The sequence below is a fragment of the Bombina bombina genome, chromosome 3, assembly GCF_027579735.1.
Source record: "Bombina bombina isolate aBomBom1 chromosome 3, aBomBom1.pri, whole genome shotgun sequence".
Classification (NCBI taxonomy): domain Eukaryota; kingdom Metazoa; phylum Chordata; class Amphibia; order Anura; family Bombinatoridae; genus Bombina; species Bombina bombina.
Genome location: NC_069501.1, coordinates 658,949,005 through 658,975,727, shown reverse-complemented (window position 1 = coordinate 658,975,727; position 26,723 = coordinate 658,949,005). Strand labels below are relative to the sequence as shown.

The 26,723-nt window shown below is 35.0% G+C and overlaps 1 protein-coding gene across 1 annotated transcript in view; it reads left to right on the top strand.

The window, feature by feature from the left end:
• The window catches only part of TRIM37 (tripartite motif containing 37), a 1,136,753-nt gene that overhangs the window by 398,749 nt on the left and 711,281 nt on the right, over positions 1 to 26,723 (top strand). The window contains exon 10 of the mRNA XM_053707386.1: positions 278 to 328. Within this exon, the coding sequence (XP_053563361.1) occupies positions 278 to 328 (51 nt within the window). The remainder of the gene's footprint in view (positions 1 to 277; positions 329 to 26,723) is intronic.

Here is a 26,723-nt window from a genome sequence, read left to right as displayed (position 1 = left end):
TTTCAAGAAAATGTAGTTATTTTCCAACAATTTTTTCTTATTTAATGTGTTAAAAATGTTTAACGCAAAATCCAATCTCTAAAATTTTTATTGTTAGACCTTTGACTTCAGGTAGTTGCTACTTTCGCCAAGTGGAAATTGAAATGCTGATCTCAGATTCATTTATATACTGAGAATAATGACAAAAAGTATCTAAAATAATAGTTTTACAATATACACACCTAATATACGTCTTTCTAGTTTTCTCATTTATATATATATTTTTTTTTATTTACAGTGAACTAGTCCCTACTTATGATTCCACTGCATTTGTCTTGGAAAACTTTAGGTAAGAAATATGTTTTCAGTACTTCCTACTTTTTGATTTTGTTATTTTAGTTATATTTTATTCTATGTATTTTTATTGAATTAATGATCAAGTATAATTGAAAGTTTCCCTAACTTCTTTTGTGACATCATATCAGCTTTTAGAATTCCTGTCCCTTTTACAGGACTCAAATAATTTTTCTCTTATTTGTGCTCTAATTCCCTGTAACTGAGGTAAAAGTAATTCCACTGTTGCAATAAAAGTTGTTCTTTAAAGCGATATTAAACACTTTGAGATGGTAATATAAAATGTTAAACTGTGGGGTGTGTCCGGGCGGCGGCCATACTAGGTTGCTTCAATAAGAGCTCCTCATTGAACATCCACTACTAAGCTGTTTTTTGAGATATACATACCGATTGGGGTAGAAAATATGACTACTGGATAGAGGAAGAAATTCTGAAAAGTCCGATACCCATGGAGCTAGATTTTATTACTGTTAGGCCCAACCCCAGACCACAATAATATCAGGTGGCGGCATAGTGCTGCGACTCTAAGCTTTTATTCCCCCACGAACCAAGCAACATAGCTTCTATTAGTTTACCAGCTGCCGCAGCAGAGACATCACTCGGCATGGAGGGGCCGTGCAAGCTATTACTAGCTTTATTGCTACAATTAGAAACTAAATTAGATGGTTGTATGCTCGACCTCATAGCAACGGCACGGAGCACAAGACGACATATGTAGACAGCTTTCTGGCCTATTCCAGGCATATGCATGGTCCCACTGCAAAGGCTTACGATATTTAGCCCTGAAGTTACCCATACGGGGGTGTCATCCGTGGGCTCAAGCCCCGATGAGAGAGAGGAATCTTCCCACGCTATCAGCTTACCTGCCGGGGATATTGGAATCCGAGATCCTAACTACCCAAAGCCCGCATCGCAACTCAATATGAAGATGATTGCGCAGCTTTTGACTGTGACGCCGGGTCGGGGGAGAGCGGCCGACTCCCGTGGCCTGAGATCAGCAAGATATGGCATCTCACACAAGGGGCAGCTGCAGGAGGCTGTGCAGTTGCGAGTCCAGGCATTCCTTTTCACCCTGCAACAGATGCAGAGAAATAAGTCCCCCTTTAGGGAAATCATGCCGGTGACAGCAGCACAATTCCATAGAAGAGGCATAGGATGAGCCATGATGCGACAGTTGATTGTAAAAGGGGATTTGACCATCCTTCCCCTTCACATGATTCAGCTATATTGGGGAGTAGAGGCGACAGCCCAAGTAGTACCACACACTTTTTGATTTGTCTGCAAGGGTAATTTATCCCAGATAATAATAGGACACTATCTAAATATGTGCTTTTAAGGATTTATATGACTGACTGTTATTTCGTTCTTTGTGATAGTTTAGGGTACAGATGGACACTACGGGGTGGCTTACTAGTTTCTTAAGAGTAATATACACCTTTCTAATTACCTACTAGCTTAAATCATTTACCCCCCTCAGGGATATATCATGATTTATTTAATTAAGATATATGTTAGCCTTCAACCTAACCTGATAATATTCTGTACGTATATAATTTTAGCGACACTAGATGACATCATAGCCCCTAGTTACTTATTAGAGATATAACATTGCCATGACACTAAACCTCAAATGGGAATTTTAATGCTTGTAACTGTATATCTACATCATAACATAGATATTATCAATACACTGGGTTCCTCTAGATCTCACTAATAAACAACCTTCTATACATACTCAATTAAAACGTTATCCCCTCAAAAAACTTTCAAATAACTAGACTGCAAAAATAGAAATTATAGAGTAGCGCCCTAAACAATCTCAAGGCTGAAGGTTAAATGAAAACACATAAAAACATATACCAAACTCTCGATAAAATCTAATATGTGGTTAATAAAATGACAATAATTCTATAAATTCTGTGTTTACAAAATATTTATTACAATGATCAGTTTATATAACCTAAAATATGTAAAACAATTATGTAAAACAATTAATCCCAAGCAAACAGTTAATCTCAGAACGAACAGTTGTGGCCACAACTTAAAAAACAAAATTAAAACAGTACATGATAAACCCGAGTGATTATATGTTCATACAGGGTACCTATATAGGAAGTAAGTAAGGCTCTTATAAATTGTCCTGATTATCTCACAGTGTTAAAATACCCTTTAGTTGAATTAATAAGGATACTTAGTTGTCAATGTTTGTATCAATGTTTATATCCGTTATGCACTGTTAGATAGTTTCAGTTATATCTATACCGTGCAGCGTCTCTTTGGCCGTTAGATGTTCCCAGTCAGCTGTGAATCTCAGAACCAATCAGCTGTTGGTATTCTGACAGTTCCCTTATTTGAATTTCAAATACCGGTTGAGAATTTTTAGTAGCGGTTTAGGAATTTATCTCAATGATGTGAAAAATAGCAAATACTTTCCTGTATATCCAATACAATAGTCTTTTTTTTTTCTCATTCGCTTTCTAACCACTCGTAACTTGCAGAAGAAAAAGCGCTCTTACCTCATCTGTGTCTCTTGTCTTTCTTAGGCGGCTTCTTAATTCAAGCCTTACCTGAGCACTTCTGAGCACTTCTCTGCAGTTACTGGGCATCTTGGAAAGGTGTCTTTGCAAGTTTATAATTCTGACAGCTGCAGCTTGTCTTGGCGATAGATTCCTGTTTATGGGTGGCGTTCACCCTCCTCACAGTATCCGATATGGTTAAATTTCTTCTGACACTGTTATAGTAGTTTAAAAGAGCAGAGTTGTAATTCTTCCTTCACTTCTACGCGTTTCAGCATCACATAGATGCCTTTATCAAGATGAAAGGAAGTTGGCTGTGATCCATCTTTTATTTCCGCTCTTTAAAGGGATAGATTTCCTTATTCTTAAAGGGATAATCTTGTCTTTAACAAATGCACTCTTTATTTTCAGAATACATATATTCTCTTACTGCCATATTACTTACAGTTCATTTTGGGAGTATAATACATAAAATGTTTATTTTGAAAACACAACAGCACAAAAATTCAATATTAATAAATAAAAATAAAATAAAATAAAAATAGAAATGAAAATGAATAAATTCAGTAAAGTTATCGTTAAATTCATTTGTATCTAAACTTTTTATTTTTGTAAACTGAGCAATGTTGAGTATAAATATATCAACGTGTAAACAAATACCATAGACTTAATTTCTGTATACTATTTCTATTATAAAGGAATCATGGGACGGTATAACTTGGACATAATCATAATTATCTACAATATATCTAAAAACGATTTTATCTAAAAATAATATTATCTAAAAATAATTTATCACAAATGACCAGAAATAAAATGGCTTCAAAAGTGTTACAATAATTTAATATTAGAAACTTTAAAAATGTTTATACATATTAATAAAAATATTTAAATATTTTAATATTCTGAACGTTTAAAACATCTAAAATATCTAAAATATTTAAAATATCTAAAATATCTGAATCGGGGGGGAAAAAAATACCTATAAGAATGGATCTACATCATCAAATGAATGGATTTAAATCCAGTTCAGCATTTAGGCCATTTGGAGTTAGGGTATTAAAATTAAAAATCAATTCAGCTTCAGTAAGAAGGAGGGTATTTGTTATGTCCCCCCCCTCTATGTAAATTTACTTTTTTTAGGCCCCAATATTTTAACCCTTTAGTACTCTGATTATGACAGTCCTTAAAATGTTTGGATAGCAAGTGATCCTCAAAACCCCATTCAATGTTGAGTAGATGTTGCCTTATCCTATCCCTTAGTGGGCGACTAGTTTGGCCTATATATTGTCTTTTGCAAGGACATTGGATTATGTACACTATGTTAGTGTCAGTGCATCTTAAAATCTCTTTAATATTAAATTTAAAATCAGAATGGCTGGCTTGTATAGTCTTAGTTTTATTACTGAACTTGCAGGCCTTGCAGCCTAAGCAAGGGAAAAAACCTTCTAGTTTTTGTCCTGTTAGAGTGATGTCTCTTTTATTCCCTTTCTTTTGGCAAAATTCACTTGGGGACAGTAGATTTTTTAAGGATTTTGCTTTTTTATATATTATTTTTGGTTTTTCACTACTTTGATCACATAGTAAGGGGTCTTTTTTAACCAAATACCAATGTTTATTTAAAATTTTCTTAATTAACTTATGATCAGAGCTAAAACTAGTAATAAAAGCTGTGTCTTTAATGGGGATTTCTTGACCCTTATTCTTATTAGACTTAATTTTAGGTTTTAAGAGTTGTCTCCTGTCTTTTTGTTCTGCATCTAACATTGCTGTATTTATACTTATTTCATCATATCCCCGTTCAATAAATTTTTCTTTCAAAATTGTGGCTTGTTCTTTATATATTGCTATATCTGTGCAATTTTTTCTTAATCGTAAGAATTGACCCTTAGGGATATTAATTTTCCATAAATCTAGATGGCAGCTCTGCAAGTGGATATAGTTATTAGCATCCACTTCCTTAAAGAAGGTTTTTGTTAAAATTTGGTTTTGTTCTATATAAATATGGATGTCTAAAAAGTTAATTTTATTAGTACTTAATTCATGTGTGAAAGTTAAACCCCACATATTTTTATTTAAGTCTTGTATGAACAAATCGAGAAGTTCTTCACCCCCTTTCCATATAATAAAAATATCGTCTATGTACCTTTTAAACATAATTAAATTATTGTTCCAATGTGATTGCATGATATTCTCTAATTCAAAAAGGCCCATAAAAATATTCGCATAACTCGGTGCGAATTTAGTGCCCATTGCTGTGCCTTTTGTTTGGATAAAAAATTCCCCATTAAAGTTAAAATAATTATTATTCAAGATAAAATCAATACATTGTAATATAAAATCAGCCTGTACCGTAGGAATGTGTAGTTCAAATAAATGTATATCTATCAGCGCCACAATAATACCATACAAGCTATATCTGATATAGGCGGATATATCTGATATAGGCGACAGCCCAAGTAGTACCACACACTTTTTGATTTGTCTGCAAGGGTAATTTATCCCAGATAATAATAGGACACTATTTAAATATGTGCTTTTAAGGATTTATATGACTGACTGTTATTTCGTTCTTTGTGATAGTTTAGGGTACAGATGGACACTACGGGGTGGCTTACTAGTTTCTTAAGAGTAATATACACCTTTCTAATTACCTACTAGCTTAAATCATTTACCCCCCTCAGGGATATATCATATGATTTATTTAATTAAGATATATGTTAGCCTTCAACCTAACCTGATAATATTCTGTACGTATATAATTTTAGCGACACTAGATGACATCATAGCCCCTAGTTACTTATTAGAGATATAACATTGCCATGACACTAAACCTCAAATGGGAATTTCTTCTGTTATGTGCGATCAGTCCACGGGTCATCATTACTTCTGGGATATAACTCCTCCCCAACAGGAAATGCAAGAGGATTCACCCAGCAGAGCTGATATAGCTCCTCCCCTCTACGTCAGTCCCAGTCATTCTCTTGCACCCAACGACTAGATAGGATGTGTGAGAGGACTATGGTGATTATACTTAGTTTTTATGACTTCAATCAAAAGTTTGTTATTTTACAATAGCACCGGAGCGTGTTATTACTTCTCTGGCAGAGTTTGAAGAAGAATCTACCAGAGTTTATTACTATGATTTTAACCGGAGTAGTTAAGATCATATTGCTGTTCTCGGCCATCTGAGGGAGGTAAAGACTTCAGATCAGGGGACAGCGGGCAGATGAATCTGCATTGAGGTATGTAGCAGTTTTTATTTTCTGAATGGAATTGATGAAAAAATCCTGCTATACCGTTATAATGACATGTATGTATACACTTCAGTATTCTGGGAATGGTTTTTCACCGGAACTACTCTGTTAAAGGTCACTAATCCTTTTAATAAATATTGTCATGTTAAACGTTTTTGCTGGAATGTAGAATCGTTTACATTGCTGAGGTACTGAGTAAATAAATGTTTGGGCATTATTTTCCACTTGGCAGTTGTCTGCTTTAAATTGTGACAGTTTCGTTTCTCCTCACTGCTGTGTGTGAGAGGGAGGGGCCGTTTTGGCGCTCTTTTGCTACGCATCAAAAAATTCCAGTCAGCTACTATTATATTTCCTGCATGATCCGGTTCACTGACAGATCTCAGGGGTCTTCAAACTTCTTTGAAGGGAGGTACATTCTCTCAGCAGAGCTGTGAGAATTTTTATTGACTGTGAATAGAAACGTTACTCTATAATTTTTTATGTCAAATTTAGTTATTTACTAATGGGAACAAACCTTTGCTAAAAGTTGTGTTATTTTAAACTTGATGCTATAACTGTTTCAGTTCATTATCTCAACTGTCATTTAATCGTTAAAGTACCTCTTTGAGGCACAGTACGTTTTTGCTAAAAAAGATTATAACCAGGTTGCAAGTTATTGCTAGTGTGTTAAACATGTCTGACTCAGAGAATATCTGTGTCATTTGTTCCAATGCCAAGGTGGAGCCCAATAGAAATTTATGTACTAACTGTATTGATGCTACTTTAAATAAAAGTCAATTTGTACAATGTGAACAAATTTCACCAAACTGCGAGGGAAGAGTTATGCCGACTAACTCGCCTCACGCGGCAGTACCTGCATCTCCCGCCCGGGAGGTGAGTGATATTATGGCGCCTAATACATCTGGGCGGCCATTACAGATAACATTACATGATATGGCTACTGTTATGACTGAAGTTTTGTCTAAATTACCAGAACTAAGAGGCAAGCGTGATCACTCTGGGGTGAGAACAGAGTGCGCTGACAATACTAGGGCCATGTCTGATACTGCGTCACAGCTTGCAGAGCATGAGGACGGAGAGCTTCATTCTGTGGGTGACGGTTCTGATCCAAACAGATTGGATTCAGATATTTCAAATTTTAAATTTAAATTGGAGAACCTCCGTGCATTACTAGGGGAGGTCTTAGCAGCTCTCAATGATTGTAACACCGTTGCAATACCAGAGAAAATGTGTAGGTTGGATAAATACTTTGCGGTACCGGCGAGTACTGACGTTTTTCCTATACCTAAGAGATTAACTGAAATTGTTACTAAGGAGTGGGATAGACCCGGTGTGCCGTTCTCACCCCCTCCAATATTTAGAAAGATGTTTCCAATAGACGCCACCACTCGGGACTTATGGCAAACGGTCCCTAAGGTGGAGGGAGCAGTTTCTACTTTAGCTAAGCGTACCACTATCCCGGTGGAGGATAGCTGTGCTTTTTCAGATCCAATGGATAAAAAATTAGAGGGTTACCTTAAGAAAATGTTTGTTCAACAAGGTTTTATATTGCAACCCCTTGCATGTATCGCGCCGATTACGGCTGCGGCAGCATTTTGGATTGAGTCTCTGGAAGAGAACCTTAGTTCGTCTACGCTAGACGACATTATGGACAGGCTTAGAGTCCTTAAACTAGCCAATTCATTCATTTCGGAGGCCGTAGTACATTTAACTAAACTTACGGCTAAGAACTCTGGATTCGCCATACAGGCACGTAGAGCACTGTGGCTAAAATCCTGGTCAGCTGATGTTACTTCTAAGTCTAAATTACTTAATATACCTTTCAAGGGGCAGTCTTTATTTGGGCCCGGGTTGAAAGAAATTATCGCTGACATTACAGGAGGTAAGGGCCACGCCCTACCTCAAGACAAAGCCAAAGCTAAGGCTAGACAGTCTAATTTTCGTTCCTTTCGGAATTTCAAACCTGGAGCAGCGTCAACCTCCACTGCACCAAAACAGGAAGGAGCTGTTGCTCGTTACAGACAAGGCTGGAAACCTAACCAGTCCTGGAATAAGGGCAAACAGACCAGGAAACCTGCTGCTGCCCCAAAGACAGCATGAACCGAGAGCCCCCGATCCGGGACCGGATCTAGTGGGGGGCAGACTTTCTCTCTTCGCTCAGGCCTGGGCAAGAGATGTTCAGGATCCCTGGGCGCTGGAGATCATATCTCAGGGATACCTTCTAGACTTCAAATTATCTCCCCCAAAAGGGAGATTTCATCTGTCAAGGTTGTCAACAAACCAGATAAAGAAAGAAGCGTTTCTACGCTGTGTACAAGATCTGTTATTATTGGGAGTGATCCATCCAGTTCCGCGGTCGGAACAAGGACAAGGTTTCTACTCAAACCTGTTTGTGGTTCCCAAAAAAGAGGGAACTTTCAGGCCAATCTTAGATTTAAAGATTCTAAACAAATTCCTAAGAGTTCCATCGTTCAAAATGGAAACTATTCGGACAATCTTACCTATGATCCAAAAGGGTCAGTACATGACCACAGTGGATTTAAAAGATGCTTACCTTCACATACCGATTCACAAAGATCATCAACGGTATCTACGGTTTGCCTTCCTAGACAGGCACTACCAGTTTGTAGCTCTTCCATTCGGATTGGCTACGGCCCCAAGAATCTTCACAAAGGTTCTGGGCGCCCTTCTGGCGGTACTAAGACCGCGAGGGATTTCGGTAGCTCCGTACCTAGACGACATTCTAATACAAGCTTCAAGCTTTCAAACTGCCAAGTCTCATACAGAGTTAGTTCTGGCATTTCTAAGGTCGCATGGATGGAAAGTGAACGAAAAGAAAAGTTCTCTTTTTCCTCTCACAAGAGTTCCATTCTTGGGGACTCTTATAGATTCTGTAGAAATGAAGATTTACCTGACAGAAGACAGGTTAACAAGGCTTCAGGATGCATGCCGTGTCCTTCATTCCATTCAACACCCGTCAGTGGCTCAATGCATGGAGGTGATCGGCTTAATGGTAGCGGCAATGGACATAGTACCTTTTGCACGCCTACACCTCAGACCGCTGCAATTGTGCATGCTAAGTCAGTGGAATGGGGATTACTCAGATTTGTCCCCTACCCTGAATCTGAATCAAGAGACCAGAAATTCTCTTCTATGGTGGCTTTATCGGCCACACCTGTCCAGGGGGATGCCATTCAGCAGGCCAGACTGGACAATCGTAACAACAGACGCCAGCCTACTAGGTTGGGGCGCTGTCTGGAATTCTCTGAAGACTCAGGGATTATGGAATCAGGAGGAGAGTCTCCTTCCAATAAACATTCTGGAATTGAGGGCAGTTCTCAATGCCCTTCTAGCTTGGCCCCAATTAACAACTCAGGGGTTCATCAGGTTTCAGTCGGACAATATCACGACTGTAGCTTACATCAACCATCAGGGAGGGACAAGAAGCTCCCTAGCAATGATGGAAGTATCAAAGATAATTCGCTGGGCAGAGTCTCACTCTTGCCACCTGTCAGCAATCCACATCCCGGGAGTGGAAAACTGGGAGGCGGATTTCTTGAGTCGCCAGACTTTTCATCCGGGAGAGTGGGAACTTCATCCGGAGATTTTTGCCCAAATACTTCGACGTTGGGGCAAACCAGAGATAGATCTCATGGCGTCTCGCCAGAACGCCAAACTTCCTCACTACGGGTCCAGATCCAGGGATCCGGAAGCGGTTCTGATAGATGCTTTGACAGCACCTTGGAACTTCGGGATGGCTTATGTGTTTCCACCCTTCCCGCTGCTTCCTCGATTGATTGCGAAAATCAAACAAGAGAGAGCATCTGTGATTCTAATAGCGCCTGCATGGCCACGCAGGACTTGGTATGCAGATCTAGTGGACATGTCATCCTGTCCGCCTTGGTCTCTACCTCTGAGACAGGACCTTCTGATACAGGGTCCATTCAAACATCAAAATCTAACTTCTCTGAAACTGACTGCTTGGAAATTGAACGCTTGATTTTATCAAAGCGTGGTTTTTCTGAGTCGGTTATTGATACCCTGATCCAGGCTAGGAAGCCTGTTACCAGAAAGATTTACCATAAAATATGGCGCAAATACCTATACTGGTGCGAATCCAAACGTTACTCCTGGAGTAAGGTTAGGATCCCTAGGATATTGTCCTTTCTACAAGAAGGTCTAGAAAAGGGTTTATCGGCTAGTTCATTAAAGGGACAGATTTCAGCTCTGTCCATCTTGTTGCACAGGCGTCTGTCAGAAAATCCAGACGTCCAGGCTTTTTGTCAAGCTTTAGCTAGGATCAAGCCTGTGTTTAAAGCCGTTGCTCCGCCATGGAGTTTAAACTTAGTTCTTAACGTTTTACAAGGTGTTCCATTTGAACCCCTTCATTCCATTGATATAAAATTGTTATCGTGGAAAGTTCTATTTTTAATGGCTATTTCCTCGGCTCGAAGAGTCTCTGAGTTATCAGCCCTACATTGTGATTCTCCTTATCTGATCTTTCACTCAGACAAGGTAGTTCTGCGTACTAAACCTGGGTTCTTACCTAAGGTAGTTACTAACAGGAATATCAATCAAGAGATTGTTGTTCCATCCTTGTGTCCAAATCCTTCTTCAAAGAAGGAGCGTCTTCTACACAATCTGGATGTAGTTCGTGCCCTCAAGTTCTACTTGCAGGCAACTAAAAATTTTCGCCAAACTTCTTCCTTGTTTGTCGTTTATTCTGGACAGAGGAGAGGTCAAAAAGCTTCTGCTACCTCTCTCTCTTTCTGGCTTCGTAGCATAATACGTTTAGCCTATGAGACTGCTGGACAGCAGCCTCCTGAAAGAATTACAGCTCACTCCACTAGAGCTGTGGCTTCCACTTGGGCCTTTAAGAATGAGGCCTCTGTTGAACAGATTTGCAAGGCTGCAACTTGGTCTTCGCTTCATACTTTTTCCAAATTTTACAAATTTGACACTTTTGCTTCTTCGGAGGCTATTTTTGGGAGAAAGGTTCTTCAGGCAGTGGTTCCTTCTATATAATGAGCCTGCCTATCCCTCCCGTCATCCGTGTACTTTTGCTTTGGTATTGGTATCCCAGAAGTAATGATGACCCGTGGACTGATCGCACATAACAGAAGAAAACATAATTTATGCTTACCTGATAAATTCCTTTCTTCTGTTGTGCGATCAGTCCACGGCCCGCCCTGTTTTTTAAGGCAGGTAAATATTTTTTAAATTATACTCCAGTCACCACTTCACCCTTGGTTACTCCTTTCTCGTTGATTCTTGGTCGAATGACTGGGACTGACGTAGAGGGGAGGAGCTATATCAGCTCTGCTGGGTGAATCCTCTTGCATTTCCTGTTGGGGAGGAGTTATATCCCAGAAGTAATGATGACCCGTGGACTGATCGCACAACAGAAGAAAGGAATTTATCAGGTAAGCATAAATTATGTTTTTAATGCTTGTAACTGTATATCTACATCATAACATAGATATTATCAATACACTGGGTTCCTCTAGATCTCACTAATAAACAACCTTCTATACATACTCAATTAAAACGTTATCCCCTCAAAAAACTTTCAAATAACTAGACTGCAAAAATAGAAATTATAGAGTAGCGCCCTAAACAATCTCAAGGCTGAAGGTTAAATGAAAACACATAAAAACATATACCAAACTCTCGATAAAATCTAATATGTGGTTAATAAAATGACAATAATTCTATAAATTCTGTGTTTACAAAATATTTATTACAATGATCAGTTTATATAACCTAAAATATGTAAAACAATTATGTAAAACAATTAATCCCAAGCAAACAGTTAATCTCAGAACGAACAGTTGTGGCCACAACTTAAAAAACAAAATTAAAACAGTACATGATAAACCCGAGTGATTATATGTTCATACAGGGTACCTATATAGGAAGTAAGTAAGGCTCTTATAAATTGTCCTGATTATCTCACAGTGTTAAAATACCCTTTAGTTGAATTAATAAGGATACTTAGTTGTCAATGTTTGTATCAATGTTTATATCCGTTATGCACTGTTAGATAGTTTCAGTTATATCTATACCGTGCAGCGTCTCTTTGGCCGTTAGATGTTCCCAGTCAGCTGTGAATCTCAGAACCAATCAGCTGTTGGTATTCTGACAGTTCCCTTATTTGAATTTCAAATACCGGTTGAGAATTTTTAGTAGCGGTTTAGGAATTTATCTCAATGATGTGAAAAATAGCAAATACTTTCCTGTATATCCAATACAATAGTCTTTTTTTTTCTCATTCGCTTTCTAACCACTCGTAACTTGCAGAAGAAAAAGCGCTCTTACCTCATCTGTGTCTCTTGTCTTTCTTAGGCGGCTTCTTAATTCAAGCCTTACCTGAGCACTTCTGAGCACTTCTCTGCAGTTACTGGGCATCTTGGAAAGGTGTCTTTGCAAGTTTATAATTCTGACAGCTGCAGCTTGTCTTGGCGATAGATTCCTGTTTATGGGTGGCGTTCACCCTCCTCACAGTATCCGATATGGTTAAATTTCTTCTGACACTGTTATAGTAGTTTAAAAGAGCAGAGTTGTAATTCTTCCTTCACTTCTACGCGTTTCAGCATCACATAGATGCCTTTATCAAGATGAAAGGAAGTTGGCTGTGATCCATCTTTTATTTCCGCTCATTAAAGGGATAGATTTCCTTATTCTTAAAGGGATAATCTTGTCTTTAACAAATGCACTCTTTATTTTCAGAATACATATATTCTCTTACTGCCATATTACTTACAGTTCATTTTGGGAGTATAATACATAAAATGTTTATTTTGAAAACACAACAGCACAAAAATTCAATATTAATAAATAAAAATAAAATAAAATAAAAATAGAAATGAAAATGAATAAATTCAGTAAAGTTATCGTTAAATTCATTTGTATCTAAACTTTTTATTTTTGTAAACTGAGCAATGTTGAGTATAAATATATCAACGTGTAAACAAATACCATAGACTTAATTTCTGTATACTATTTCTATTATAAAGGAATCATGGGACGGTATAACTTGGACATAATCATAATTATCTACAATATATCTAAAAACGATTTTATCTAAAAATAATATTATCTAAAAATAATTTATCACAAATGACCAGAAATAAAATGGCTTCAAAAGTGTTACAATAATTTAATATTAGAAACTTTAAAAATGTTTATACATATTAATAAAAATATTTAAATATTTTAATATTCTGAACGTTTAAAACATCTAAAATATCTAAAATATTTAAAATATCTAAAATATCTGAATCGGGGGGGGGAAAAAATACCTATAAGAATGGATCTACATCATCAAATGAATGGATTTAAATCCAGTTCAGCATTTAGGCCATTTGGAGTTAGGGTATTAAAATTAAAAATCAATTCAGCTTCAGTAAGAAGGAGGGTATTTGTTATGTCCCCCCCTCTATGTAAATTTACTTTTTTTAGGCCCCAATATTTTAACCCTTTAGTACTCTGATTATGACAGTCCTTAAAATGTTTGGATAGCAAGTGATCCTCAAAACCCCATTCAATGTTGAGTAGATGTTGCCTTATCCTATCCCTTAGTGGGCGACTAGTTTGGCCTATATATTGTCTTTTGCAAGGACATTGGATTATGTACACTATGTTAGTGTCAGTGCATCTTAAAATCTCTTTAATATTAAATTTAAAATCAGAATGGCTGGCTTGTATAGTCTTAGTTTTATTACTGAACTTGCAGGCCTTGCAGCCTAAGCAAGGGAAAAAACCTTCTAGTTTTTGTCCTGTTAGAGTGATGTCTCTTTTATTCCCTTTCTTTTGGCAAAATTCACTTGGGGACAGTAGATTTTTTAAGGATTTTGCTTTTTTATATATTATTTTTGGTTTTTCACTACTTTGATCACATAGTAAGGGGTCTTTTTTAACCAAATACCAATGTTTATTTAAAATTTTCTTAATTAACTTATGATCAGAGCTAAAACTAGTAATAAAAGCTGTGTCTTTAATGGGGATTTCTTGACCCTTATTCTTATTAGACTTAATTTTAGGTTTTAAGAGTTGTCTCCTGTCTTTTTGTTCTGCATCTAACATTGCTGTATTTATACTTATTTCATCATATCCCCGTTCAATAAATTTTTCTTTCAAAATTGTGGCTTGTTCTTTATATATTGCTATATCTGTGCAATTTTTTCTTAATCGTAAGAATTGACCCTTAGGGATATTAATTTTCCATAAATCTAGATGGCAGCTCTGCAAGTGGATATAGTTATTAGCATCCACTTCCTTAAAGAAGGTTTTTGTTAAAATTTGGTTTTGTTCTATATAAATATGGATGTCTAAAAAGTTAATTTTATTAGTACTTAATTCATGTGTGAAAGTTAAACCCCACATATTTTTATTTAAGTCTTGTATGAACAAATCGAGAAGTTCTTCACCCCCTTTCCATATAATAAAAATATCGTCTATGTACCTTTTAAACATAATTAAATTATTGTTCCAATGTGATTGCATGATATTCTCTAATTCAAAAAGGCCCATAAAAATATTCGCATAACTCGGTGCGAATTTAGTGCCCATTGCTGTGCCTTTTGTTTGGATAAAAAATTCCCCATTAAAGTTAAAATAATTATTATTCAAGATAAAATCAATACATTGTAATATAAAATCAGCCTGTACCGTAGGAATGTGTAGTTCAAATAAATGTATATCTATCAGCGCCACAATAATACCATACAAGCTATATCTGATATAGGCGGAGTCTCCCAACCAGACTCCAAAGTTAAAAGTGAAAAGAAATGCCAAGATACAGCGCTACATTACCCCCAGATGAGGGTTGAGTTGCTAAAGATGGTGTCCACGACTAGGAATGTATATTACATAAAGGTCAATATATTATATTGTATTACACAACAAATATATATAAAACCATGTGAAAAAAATATTTAAAAAAGTAAAAAAATTAAATTAAAAATGTACAAAATAGTTAAAAATAGTTAAAAATAGGGATATTTGATGCAATTTTTAAAATGTATTAAACAATCATTTAATTAACATAAACTTACAATTCAAAATAGGTTAAACAATCTAATGGAATGTCCCATACAATATCCAATAAGTTATGTCCTATGTAACATACAGATAATTAAGTCCCATACCAAAATGTCCAAAACAAGTGTTCAAAGTTAGTGTTCAAAAAATATAGTAGAGTGTCCAAAGTTGGTGTAAAAATAAAAAAATTGTGGAGAAAAAAATGTGAAAATATAAATTATGAAAAAATGAAAAAATATATAAAAATATAAAAATGTAAAAATATGAGTTGTGATCAGCAACCCATATAAAAAGTATATAATATATGTGATAGTGAATTGATATCGTGAAGGTGTACACCTAGAAATGTGTATAAAAAATGTGTCATAAAAAATGTATCATAAAAATAATCAAGTGGATTCTAATACTGGTTAAATAAAGTCCAAATAGTTCCAAAAAAAATATATATAATTCCAAGTTAATCCAAATGTGAATGTATAAAGTGCTGGGTTGATGTTCCTCTTCTTAAAAGGTTTATCAAATGTATTGGGATATCCTCCTGTACCTAAAAAAGTGTACAGAAAATACATAGTGCAATAAAATCACTTTAAAATAGCAACAAAAGTATTCTACTCACCAGATATATTCTGAGCTGCAATACCAGTATATAGCCAACGCGTTTCGGTCCTCAGGGACCTTTCTCAAGACTGGTAGCAGCTGTCTGGCTTCTACACCTTAAATGTATTTTAATAGCCAATAGGATGGTTTGTAAAAATTGCGCCAAAAATTTGCGGTAAAAATTTGCGGTTAAAATTACGCTAAAAGTACATTTGTAAAATTGGTTATTATATTGTCCCCCATTTCTAATTTCTTTTCACTTGTACCGTAGGAATGTCCTCATCGTTATGTAAATAGTATTTAACTGCTCCCAGACCTAAATTATGATTTATGTTTGTGTACAAGGAATTCACGTCACTTTCCAATCCACCAGGTAGGCCGATAGTATCGGGTATTAACTCACTAACTTCAAATATGTCAGCATATGTAGATAGCTTCCTACATAAATATGTAGTTACATTACCCTCTCATATTAAAGACTCGACACATTTCCTAAATTTATTAGGTGAAATTGTATGGAAGGAGGAATATATCCTCGCAACTTGTGACGTGAATTCCTTGTACACAAACATAATCCATAATTTAGGTCTGGGAGCAGTTAAATGCTATTTACATAACGATGAGGACATTCCTACGGTACAGGCTGATTTTATATTACAATGTATTGATTTTATCTTGAATAATAATTATTTTAACTTTAATGGGGAATTTTTTATCCACCGAGTTATGCGAATATTTTTATGAGCCTTTTGAATTAGTGAATATCATGCAATCACATTGGAACAATAATTTAATTATGTTTAAAAGGTACATAGACGATATTTTTATTATATGGAAAGGGGGTGAAGAACTTCTCGATTTGTTCATACAAGACTTAAATAAAAATATGTGGGGTTTAACTTTCACACATGAATTAAGTACTAATAAAATTAACTTTTTAGACATCCATATTTATATAGAACAAAATCAAATTTTAACAAAAACCTTCTTTAAGGAAGTTGATGCTAATAACTATATCCACTTCCAGAGCTGCCATCTAGATTAAGAAAAAATTGCACAGATATAGCAATATATAAAGAACAAGCCACAATTTTGAAAGAAAAATTTATTGAACGGGGATATGATGAAATAAGTATAAATACAGCAATGTTAGATGCAGAACAAAAAGACAGGAGACAACTCTTAAAACCTAAAATTAAGTCTAATAAGAATAAGGGTCAAGAAATCCCCATTAAAGACACAGCTTTTATTACTAGTTTTAGCTCTGATCATAAGTTAATTAAGAAAATTTTAAATAAACATTGGTATTTGGTTAAAAAAGACCCCTTACTATGTGATCAAAGTAGTGAAAAACCAAAAATAATATATAAAAAAGCAAAATCCTTAAAAAATCTACTGTCCCCAAGTGAATTTTGCCAAAAGAAAGGGAATAAAAGAGACATCACTCTAACAGGACAAAAACTAGAAGGTTTTTTCCCTTGCTTAGGCTGCAAGGCCTGCAAGTTCAGTAATAAAACTAAGACTATACAAGCCAGCCATTCTGATTTTAAATTTAATATTAAAGAGATTTTAAGATGCACTGACACTAACATAGTGTACATAATCCAATGTCCTTGCAAAAGACAATATATAGGCCAAACTAGTCGCCCACTAAGGGATAGGATAAGGCAACATCTACTCAACATTGAATGGGGTTTTGAGGATCACTTGCTATCCAAACATTTTAAGGACTGTCATAATCAGAGTACTAAAGGGTTAAAATATTGGGGCCTAAAAAAAGTAAATTTACATAGAGGGGGGGGGGGGGGGACATAACAAATACACTCCTTCTTACTGAAGCTGAATTGATTTTTAATTTTAACACCCTAACTCCAAATGGCCTAAATGCTGAACTGGATTTAAATCCATTCATTTGATGATGTAGATCCATTCTTATAGGTATTTTTTTTTCCCCGATTCAGATATTTTAGATATTTTAAATATTTTAGATGTTTTAAACGTTCAGAATATTAAAATATTTAAATATTTTTATTAATATGTATACACATTTTTAAAGTTTCTAATATTAAATTATTGTAACACTTTTGAAGCCATTTTATTTCTGGTCATTTGTGATAAATTATTTTTAGATAATATTATTTTTAGATAAAATCGTTTTTAGATATATTGTAGATAATTATGATTATGTCCAAGTTATACTGTCCCATGATTCCTTTATAATAGAAATAGTATACAGAAATTAAGTCTATGGTATTTGTTTACACGTTGATATATTTATACTCAACATTGCTCAGTTTACAAAAATAAAAAGTTTAGATACAAATGAATTTAACGATAACTTTACTGAATTTATTCATTTTTATCTTTATTTTATTTTATTTTTATTTATTAATATTGAATTTTTGTGCTGTTGTGTTTTCAAAATAAACATTTTATGTATTATACTCCCAAAATGAACTGTAAGTAATATGGCAGTAAGAGAATATATGTATTCTGAAAATAAAGAGTGCATTTGTTAAAGACAAGATTATCCCTTTAAGAATAAGGAAATCTATCCCTTTAATGAGCGGAAATAAAAGATGGATCACAGCCAACTTCCTTTCATCTTGATAAAGGCATCTATGTGATGCTGAAACGCGTAGAAGTGAAGGAAGAATTACAACTCTGCTCTTTTAAACTACTATAACAGTGTCGGAAGAAATTTAACCATATCGGATACTGTGAGGAGGGTGAACGCCACCCATAAACAGGAATCTATCGCCAAGACAAGCTGCAGCTGTCAGAATTATAAACCTGCAAAGACACCTTTCCAAGATACCCAGTAACTGCAGAGAAGTGCTCAGGTAAGGCTTGAATTAAGAAGCCGCCTAAGAAAGACAAGAGACACAGATGAGGTAAGAGCGCTTTTTCTTCTGCAAGTTACGAGTGGTTAGAAAGCGAATGAGAAAAAAAAGACTATTGTATTGGATATACAGGAAAGTATTTGCTATTTTTCACATCATTGAGATAAATTCCTAAACCGCTACTAAAAATTCTCAACCGGTATTTGAAATTCAAATAAGGGAACTGTCAGAATACCAACAGCTGATTGGTTCTGAGATTCACAGCTGACTGGGAACATCTAACGGCCAAAGAGACGCTGCACGGTATAGATATAACTGAAACTATCTAACAGTGCATAACGGATATAAACATTGATACAAACATTGACAACTAAGTATCCTTATTAATTCAACTAAAGGGTATTTTAACACTGTGAGATAATCAGGACAATTTATAAGAGCCTTACTTACTTCCTATATAGGAACCGGGTATGAACATATAATCACTCGGGTTTATCATGTACTGTTTTAATTTTGTTTTTTAAGTAACTGTTTGCTTGGGATTAATTGTTTTACATAATTGTTTTACATATTTTAGGTTATATAAACTGATCATTGTAATAAATATTTTGTAAACACAGAATTTATAGAATTATTGTCATTTTATTAACCACATATTAGATTTCATCGAGAGTTTGGTATATGTTTTTATGTGTTTTCATTTAACCTTCAGCCTTGAGATTGTTTGGGGCGCTACTATATAATTTCTATTTTTGCAATAACATAGATATTAGTAGGGAACAGCCTCGTATATTCTTGAATGTGTTATGTCTGTTTAACTAGTTACAAGTTGTCTAGCAACAAGTCTACAATGCTTGTCTCTCTTCAAGGCAAGTCAGTATACATATTCTGATGCTCCAATTTATTAACATGTAGTCCTGAGGTCATGCTATTTCACTAAGTAACTATATGTGTGCCTACATGGTATAGCTACAGTCAACTTATACACTTTACTTGGCGTTTACAAGAGGCCGCACTTGCTCCCTAAGCTCTCAATTGCAGCTCTAGATCTAGTTTAATATTTAACTCCAAATTCTTATACTAATAGTATACATTATATGACTTTGGAAGGTTTGTGTACTTATTTCTGTATTCACCCGGTTTGGTGAATGTTTCTGCGGTATTAACCCGCTATTTATGTTATTGAAACAAGTTGTTACACTTAAGATATTCATTTCTGAGTCATTTAACATACTAAGACATAGATAGAATAATTGCTAGAGGTTGACCCTGGAATAAAAATAGATTTATCACTACTTTAAGTATAATGTATTTAAGTTAAGTATCTACATACCTTTGACTAATGACTCATATTCTATAATCACGTGCTAGATACAACTTGTTATCCATTCCATAGCTAATATACAAATGTTACTCCTTATCTATCATAAGTCTAGTAAAGTATCACTCTATAAGGCCATTTAAATTATCATGGAGTTAAAATTAGCTCAATAATTGTAAAACATTGGGTATCGTTATGTTTTTCGCATGCCCAGATAGTTATTGCCTTTAGAGAAAATATATCTTGTTAATTACATGCGTCGTGTCTAGACAGTTAAACATATAAGGATATTTGTGATAAATTGGTGCCATCCTATCTCATTAAACACATATAAAGCTTATTCGAGATCCAACTCTCAGCAATACCTATTTGTATACCGTAATCTATGTTCATGATAATGCATGTTGAATATGTTTTGTTGCGTGAATTAACCAAGGTGAGGGGAGCTTATGGTGTGGGTTAAGAAAGTTGTGTCAGAGTGTTTTTCACTATGTGTATTATCACAGTAGAAATGAAAATAAAAGTAATGAAGCTTATATATAGAAAGTATTTATTTAAAACACTTAAAACAAGTTAGAATTGTAAGTATAGAGCTCTAATACTTTAAAACATTAAAAACAATATACAATTAATATAAGGACAACATTGGAGAATTATGAACAGTCTTTTTGATTTGTTTTCAATTTGTTCATATAGTCTGATCAATTAATTTGATTGAATTCGTTTTTTGTTTAGAAAGTTTTTTATATGAATGTTTTACTTTTACTCACGTTTTTGTCTTGGATAAAAAACTTTTAAAATGGCCTTAGTATATGTCCAGGATAGGCCGTTGAGGAGACAAAAGGAAATAGATGACAGTCTTCTGTTTAAGACGCTCTTTATCTTAAAAGGTCAAAAATTGCAACTTATGAAAAGAAAAATTGTAACGTTGTTTCAAATTTTTTGCAAGTCTTTTAAGAGGAGAGACAATTGGTGTTTCTATATTGGATATATCTGGAGAAATCGATGTGCTTAAGGTTTCTTTGCCAATTTTACTTGTAGATGTGGTGTTTGATATTTGATAAAAGGAAGGACTCGTTGGTCTCCGAGACTTTTTACCCTGTTTTTGGTAGATTTGATGTATAGGGTTTGCAGGAGTCTCTAGGAGGCTTGTAGTGTTTGTTGGTATTTGGGTCTTTGGTTAAAATCGTGATCGTTGGTCTCTGAGACTGTTTACCCTATTAATATGGTGAATTTGATGTTCAGGGTTTGCTGGAGTCTCTAAGAGGCTTGTGGTATTTCTGGATGATATTATCTTGGATCCTGATATCAGTTTCAGATACAGGTAAATTTACTTTGAGGTTCTGAGGACCGGGACAATTTTATCTGTCCGTAGAGGTTCTTTGTAGTGAATTGCTTCTTTTTTGCGTTTGTCAGCGTTCAAACGTTAGTTATGGTGAATCCGCTTATAAGTTCAACATCCCACAGTGTGGGCATATAGCATCAAAAGAGGGTGCACACTCAGGAGGGCAAATCTACGCGTTTCGGCGGGTGCCTTTATCAAGATCTTGATAAAGGCACCCGCCGAAACGCGTAGATTTGCCCTCCTGAGTGTGCACCCTCTTTTGATGCTATATGCCCACACTGTGGGATGTTGAACTTATAAGCGGATTCACCATAACTAACGTTTGAACGCTGACAAACGCAAAAAAGAAGCAATTCACTACAAAGAACCTCTACGGACAGATAAAATTGTCCCGGTCCTCAGAACCTCAAAGTAAATTTACCTGTATCTGAAACTGATATCAGGATCCAAGATAATATCATCCAGAAATACCACAAGCCTCTTAGAGACTCCAGCAAACCCTGAACATCAAATTCACCATATTAATAGGGTAAACAGTCTCAGAGACCAACGATCACGATTTTAACCAAAGACCCAAATACCAACAAACACTACAAGCCTCCTAGAGACTCCTGCAAACCCTATACATCAAATCTACCAAAAACAGGGTAAAAAGTCTCGGAGACCAACGAGTCCTTCCTTTTATCAAATATCAAACACCACATCTACAAGTAAAATTGGCAAAGAAACCTTAAGCACATCGATTTCTCCAGATATATCCAATATAGAAACACCAATTGTCTCTCCTCTTAAAAGACTTGCAAAAATTTGAAACAACGTTACAATTTTTCTTTTCATAAGTTGCAATTTTTGACCTTTTAAGATAAAGAGCGTCTTAAACAGAAGACTGTCATCTATTTCCTTTTGTCTCCTCAACGGCCTATCCTGGACATATACTAAGGCCATTTTAAAAGTTTTTTATCCAAGACAAAAACGTGAGTAAAAGTAAAACATTCATATAAAAAACTTTCTAAACAAAAAACGAATTCAATCAAATTAATTGATCAGACTATATGAACAAATTGAAAACAAATCAAAAAGACTGTTCATAATTCTCCAATGTTGTCCTTATATTAATTGTATATTGTTTTTAATGTTTTAAAGTATTAGAGCTCTATACTTACAATTCTAACTTGTTTTAAGTGTTTTAAATAAATACTTTCTATATATAAGCTTCATTACTTTTATTTTCATTTCTACTGTGATAATACACATAGTGAAAAACACTCTGACACAACTTTCTTAACCCACACCATAAGCTCCCCTCACCTTGGTTAATTCACGTTTCATTTATTAGACAGTCGTTTGAAGGAACAACTGTCAATTATTGTAGGGTACAGAGCGAGGTTACAAAAACTATTTCCTTTAGATAAAAATTATTTATCTCTAAATATACACACACTAGGTGCACTCACTCTATACTTGTTCCTCCAGAATATGTTTTGTTGCACTACCTCAATAAAAATATTTGATTTAAAAAAAAAAATGATAAACTGTATATATATATATATATAAAAACTAGGGATGCACCAAAATTTCGGTCGCAGAAACGTTTCGGCCGAAAATTGCATTTTTGGCTATTTCGTTTTTTTTGCCTATAAAAATATGTAGCATGTTTTAAATTTGATGCTAGCCTAGAGCTGCTGTTTAAACTCATTACTTGACTTACTGTTTTGCATATGAGTTTTTTTGTAGGACTATACTTTATTTGGATAATTGGTAAGAAAAAAAGAATAATACAGTATATTGATATTTGATATTTTAAGTAGGGATGCACCGAAATTTTGGTCGCAGAAACATTTTGGCCGAAAATGGCATTATCATTTTTTGCCTGTTTTTTTTTTCTTAGTAAAATTATTGTTTTAATATATTTTTGTCCAATTTTGGTGTGTTACTTTCAAGTGTGGTTTTTTTTTTGTTATTGGCTTGAAGGTTTTTGATTCAGATTCATTCATTAAATAGTCTAATTATGCAAAAAAAAACCCCACAAAATAAATTTGAAAATTATTTGAAAAAAAAGTTTTTCGGTATCGGTTTCGTTTTTTGGCCAAGTGCATCCTGGATTTTCGGGTTCGGTTTCGGTCCAGAATTTTCATTTTGGTGCATAACTAATAAAAACAACTCTGCAATATACTGTTGTTATTTATTTTGTTCCCTTTTTCTGTAATTCCATTCTGAAATTGTGAGCTTTTTAATTTAGTGTTTTATAGACACTAAGGGGTCGATATATCAAGCTATGGCTATGCGCCCATGTCCGCTGCAGCTCGCCTCTGGCGGGCTGAATTACACGTCCGGAATTCAGCATTGCAAAAGGATGCTATTTTACGCTCTTGTGCAACCCCTGCCCAAGCACAGCTAATCACACATGGGCAGGAGCTGTCAATCTCCCCGGTCAAACGAGAGCAGAGAGATTGAAATTCTCCACCTAAGAGGTGGAGAAGAGGTTAGGGAGACTGCTGCTTCATAAATACGGATGACAGATTCTCTTTTGAGAACCTTCAGTTGGAGCGGGGCGAAGGCTGGCGAAGCCTTTGATTAATCGACCCCTAATACTTAAAGCTTAAAAAAAAGAAAACTTACCTACATGTTCTTCTCAGACTAATCTTTCCTTGGAATGCATTATTCTATCTAGCATTTATTTAGAGTTGAATGTCCCTTTAAATAAGTTTATTCTTCAGAAAGAAAGCTGTCCAATTACCTCAACTAATCCTTTAGGCTATTACTACAAGAGATATATGTAGCAAACCCTATTGTTATAACATCTTCAGTAAGGTTCAATGCCAGACATCGGTAAGCTCAATGCTTTTCTTTCTGTCTATATTTTACATAACTAATAGTGTCTGGTCATTTATTTTAGTGCTTCCTGGTCATTGTTTGATCTATTTCTCATTTATGGTTATTGATCACTAGTATGCACATAGCAAAATTGTTTAACTACATGTTTGGGAAATCTGTGCATACCAGTCATTGGTTCTATGGTATCCATTGAAGAGGTGGTACTTTTTTATTTTTTTATTTCGAAAGCACACTTCAAAACAGATTCATAATCATATATCCTCTTTTAATAAATTTGCTATGTTTGCTTCTACCTATTTTGATGAAGGGTACTGCAATGTTTAGCATTGCTACATCTGAAATATTTTTACAGATGACAAAGAATTTTAACATCTTGCTTGCTACATCCACCCATTTACCACTGTCAGAGAATTCTTTTGATTGTTGGTAGACTTATCATTTGTTTGTTTGGTATATAGTATACTCGTTTTGTATGTGTCTAGGTGAATTACAAAGGGCCTTTGTCACTCTTGTTTGTATCTCAGTGTGTTTGGTTTGAGTTGTATGGCTGTAGGTTTGGGACCTAGGGAGAAAGAGACCTTGACGTAGTCCTCGGCCTATCACCATTTGGCCAAATACTGTAATTATATCACATTTTGCTTTTAATCTAGCTGTTTGCTTGTAGCAGAGTGTTGTTTTAATAATTTTGATATTTAATTTTGCCATTGGGCTTTGCACCCAGGCTTGTCTGTGGTTAACTTCCTTTACAGCCGTCTGTGAGTGCTTGTTAGCACCCATGGCTGTGAGTTTTGCAGGGTCATAGGATGTGTACCCAGTCCGGTACAGTCCATTTCCGTGTTTTAACATTTTCAGTGGTCCACTAGTCCCAGATAACTTAGAAATTTGACTTTTACGTATCCTTAATATAAGTGGACTAGTAACTTTTTCCCTTGGGCTAATAGCTTTTAACCCCTGACTAGTAAACCATAGTGATATTTTTCCAACCCTGTATATGTGTGTGTGAGAGAGAATTTCTTTCATAAAATGATGATGGTTCACAGTCCTCCATAACATAAGGGATATGTTTTCCACCATTAGGAGGTCAAGAACCCATATTAGAGCTTTAAATCCCTCCATTTCTTTCTAGTTTTGTTCTTGGCTTCGTATGAGATGGTTGAGAATAGAGGTTGTTCCAGCTACTTGCTTATGGATTATAAATTGGGTACTCAGACCTATTTGAGACCTAGAGTCCTTAGGGTGTATAATTTATAAAGATAGAATAGAAACTTCACAGCAGCTGAATGATACAGGAATACCCTGTTATGTACCCAGAATTTTCCTAACAGGACAGCCATAACTACCCTCAGGCATTTCAGGAACTCGTCCCTAGCCTCCCCTGAGGGACTCGGGTATTTCCTTCTGCGGTACTAGATACCTGCACTGTATGGTCTCTCTACTGGATACTGCTTCAGCTGCATTGACATGCCTGGTAAGCCAATGGATGGGTGCTGCATAAGATAAGTGACTTTACACAGCACACATAGCCAAGAGCCTATTTGTAGGTACTCTGACACAGGTACATAATAGCCAGGGGACTTAAAGGGACAGTCTTCTCCAAAATTGTTATTGTTTAAAAATATAGGCAATCCCTTTATTATCCATTCCCCAGTTTTGTACTGCCAACAGGGTTATATTAATATACTTTTTACCTCTGTGATTACTTTGTATCTGAGCTCCTTCTGACACCCTCCTTATTACATGACTATTTATTATCTATTGAGTTGCATTTGTCAGTATATGGCCGGGTTATAATACAATATATTTAATAATTCTTCTTCAAAACAAACCCCCAATAAAATGCATATAGAAAACAATTAAAATTAATATAAATTCCTAAATTCTTTATATTAGTTAAAGTTATAAACACATTGAATTATATTTATAGAAGCCAGATTATGAATCAAATGATACACTTCTTAAACTGTTACAATATTCCTTACAAAGATCATAAAAGATATACCCTTAGAATTAACTTTGCTCACAATATTCACATTAAATTATCACAATAAAACACTAGAATATGGATCACTAACTTTAACAGTGCTTAGTTAAACAACAGAACAATATACTTTATCAGCCAATTTCTATGCCAAGTTATCCGAGATGAAATAAATTCTTATTAGCTACAATTAAGGCAAGTTCTAAAATATAACTTAATGCACACCAGAGAGATTTACTTACAATAATAGGCCTGACTTAGAAATATGAAATACAAAGGACCTTTGTTTAGCAAATAAATTATTTAGCAATAGTGACTAGTTAAGACTACACAGGACTATGGATATAACTTAAAATACAAATTGTGCCCTTTTAAAATTACTAACTGTAATCTTGTTATAGTTACCAAATGCCTCTGATTTAAATAATATATATATATATATATATATATATATATATATATATATATATATATATATCAATTGCGTATACTTTGCGAAAAATAACCAAATCGATATTTCAGCTTCCAGAACTTCTTGTTTCACCTCATATGAATAAGGGTATTGCAATATGGATAATAAAAGGTAGCCCAATTTTGCTTATAGTGACTGTGTTCCAAGGCAGCAAGTTATCAGTCAAAAATTCAGCAAACCGTCA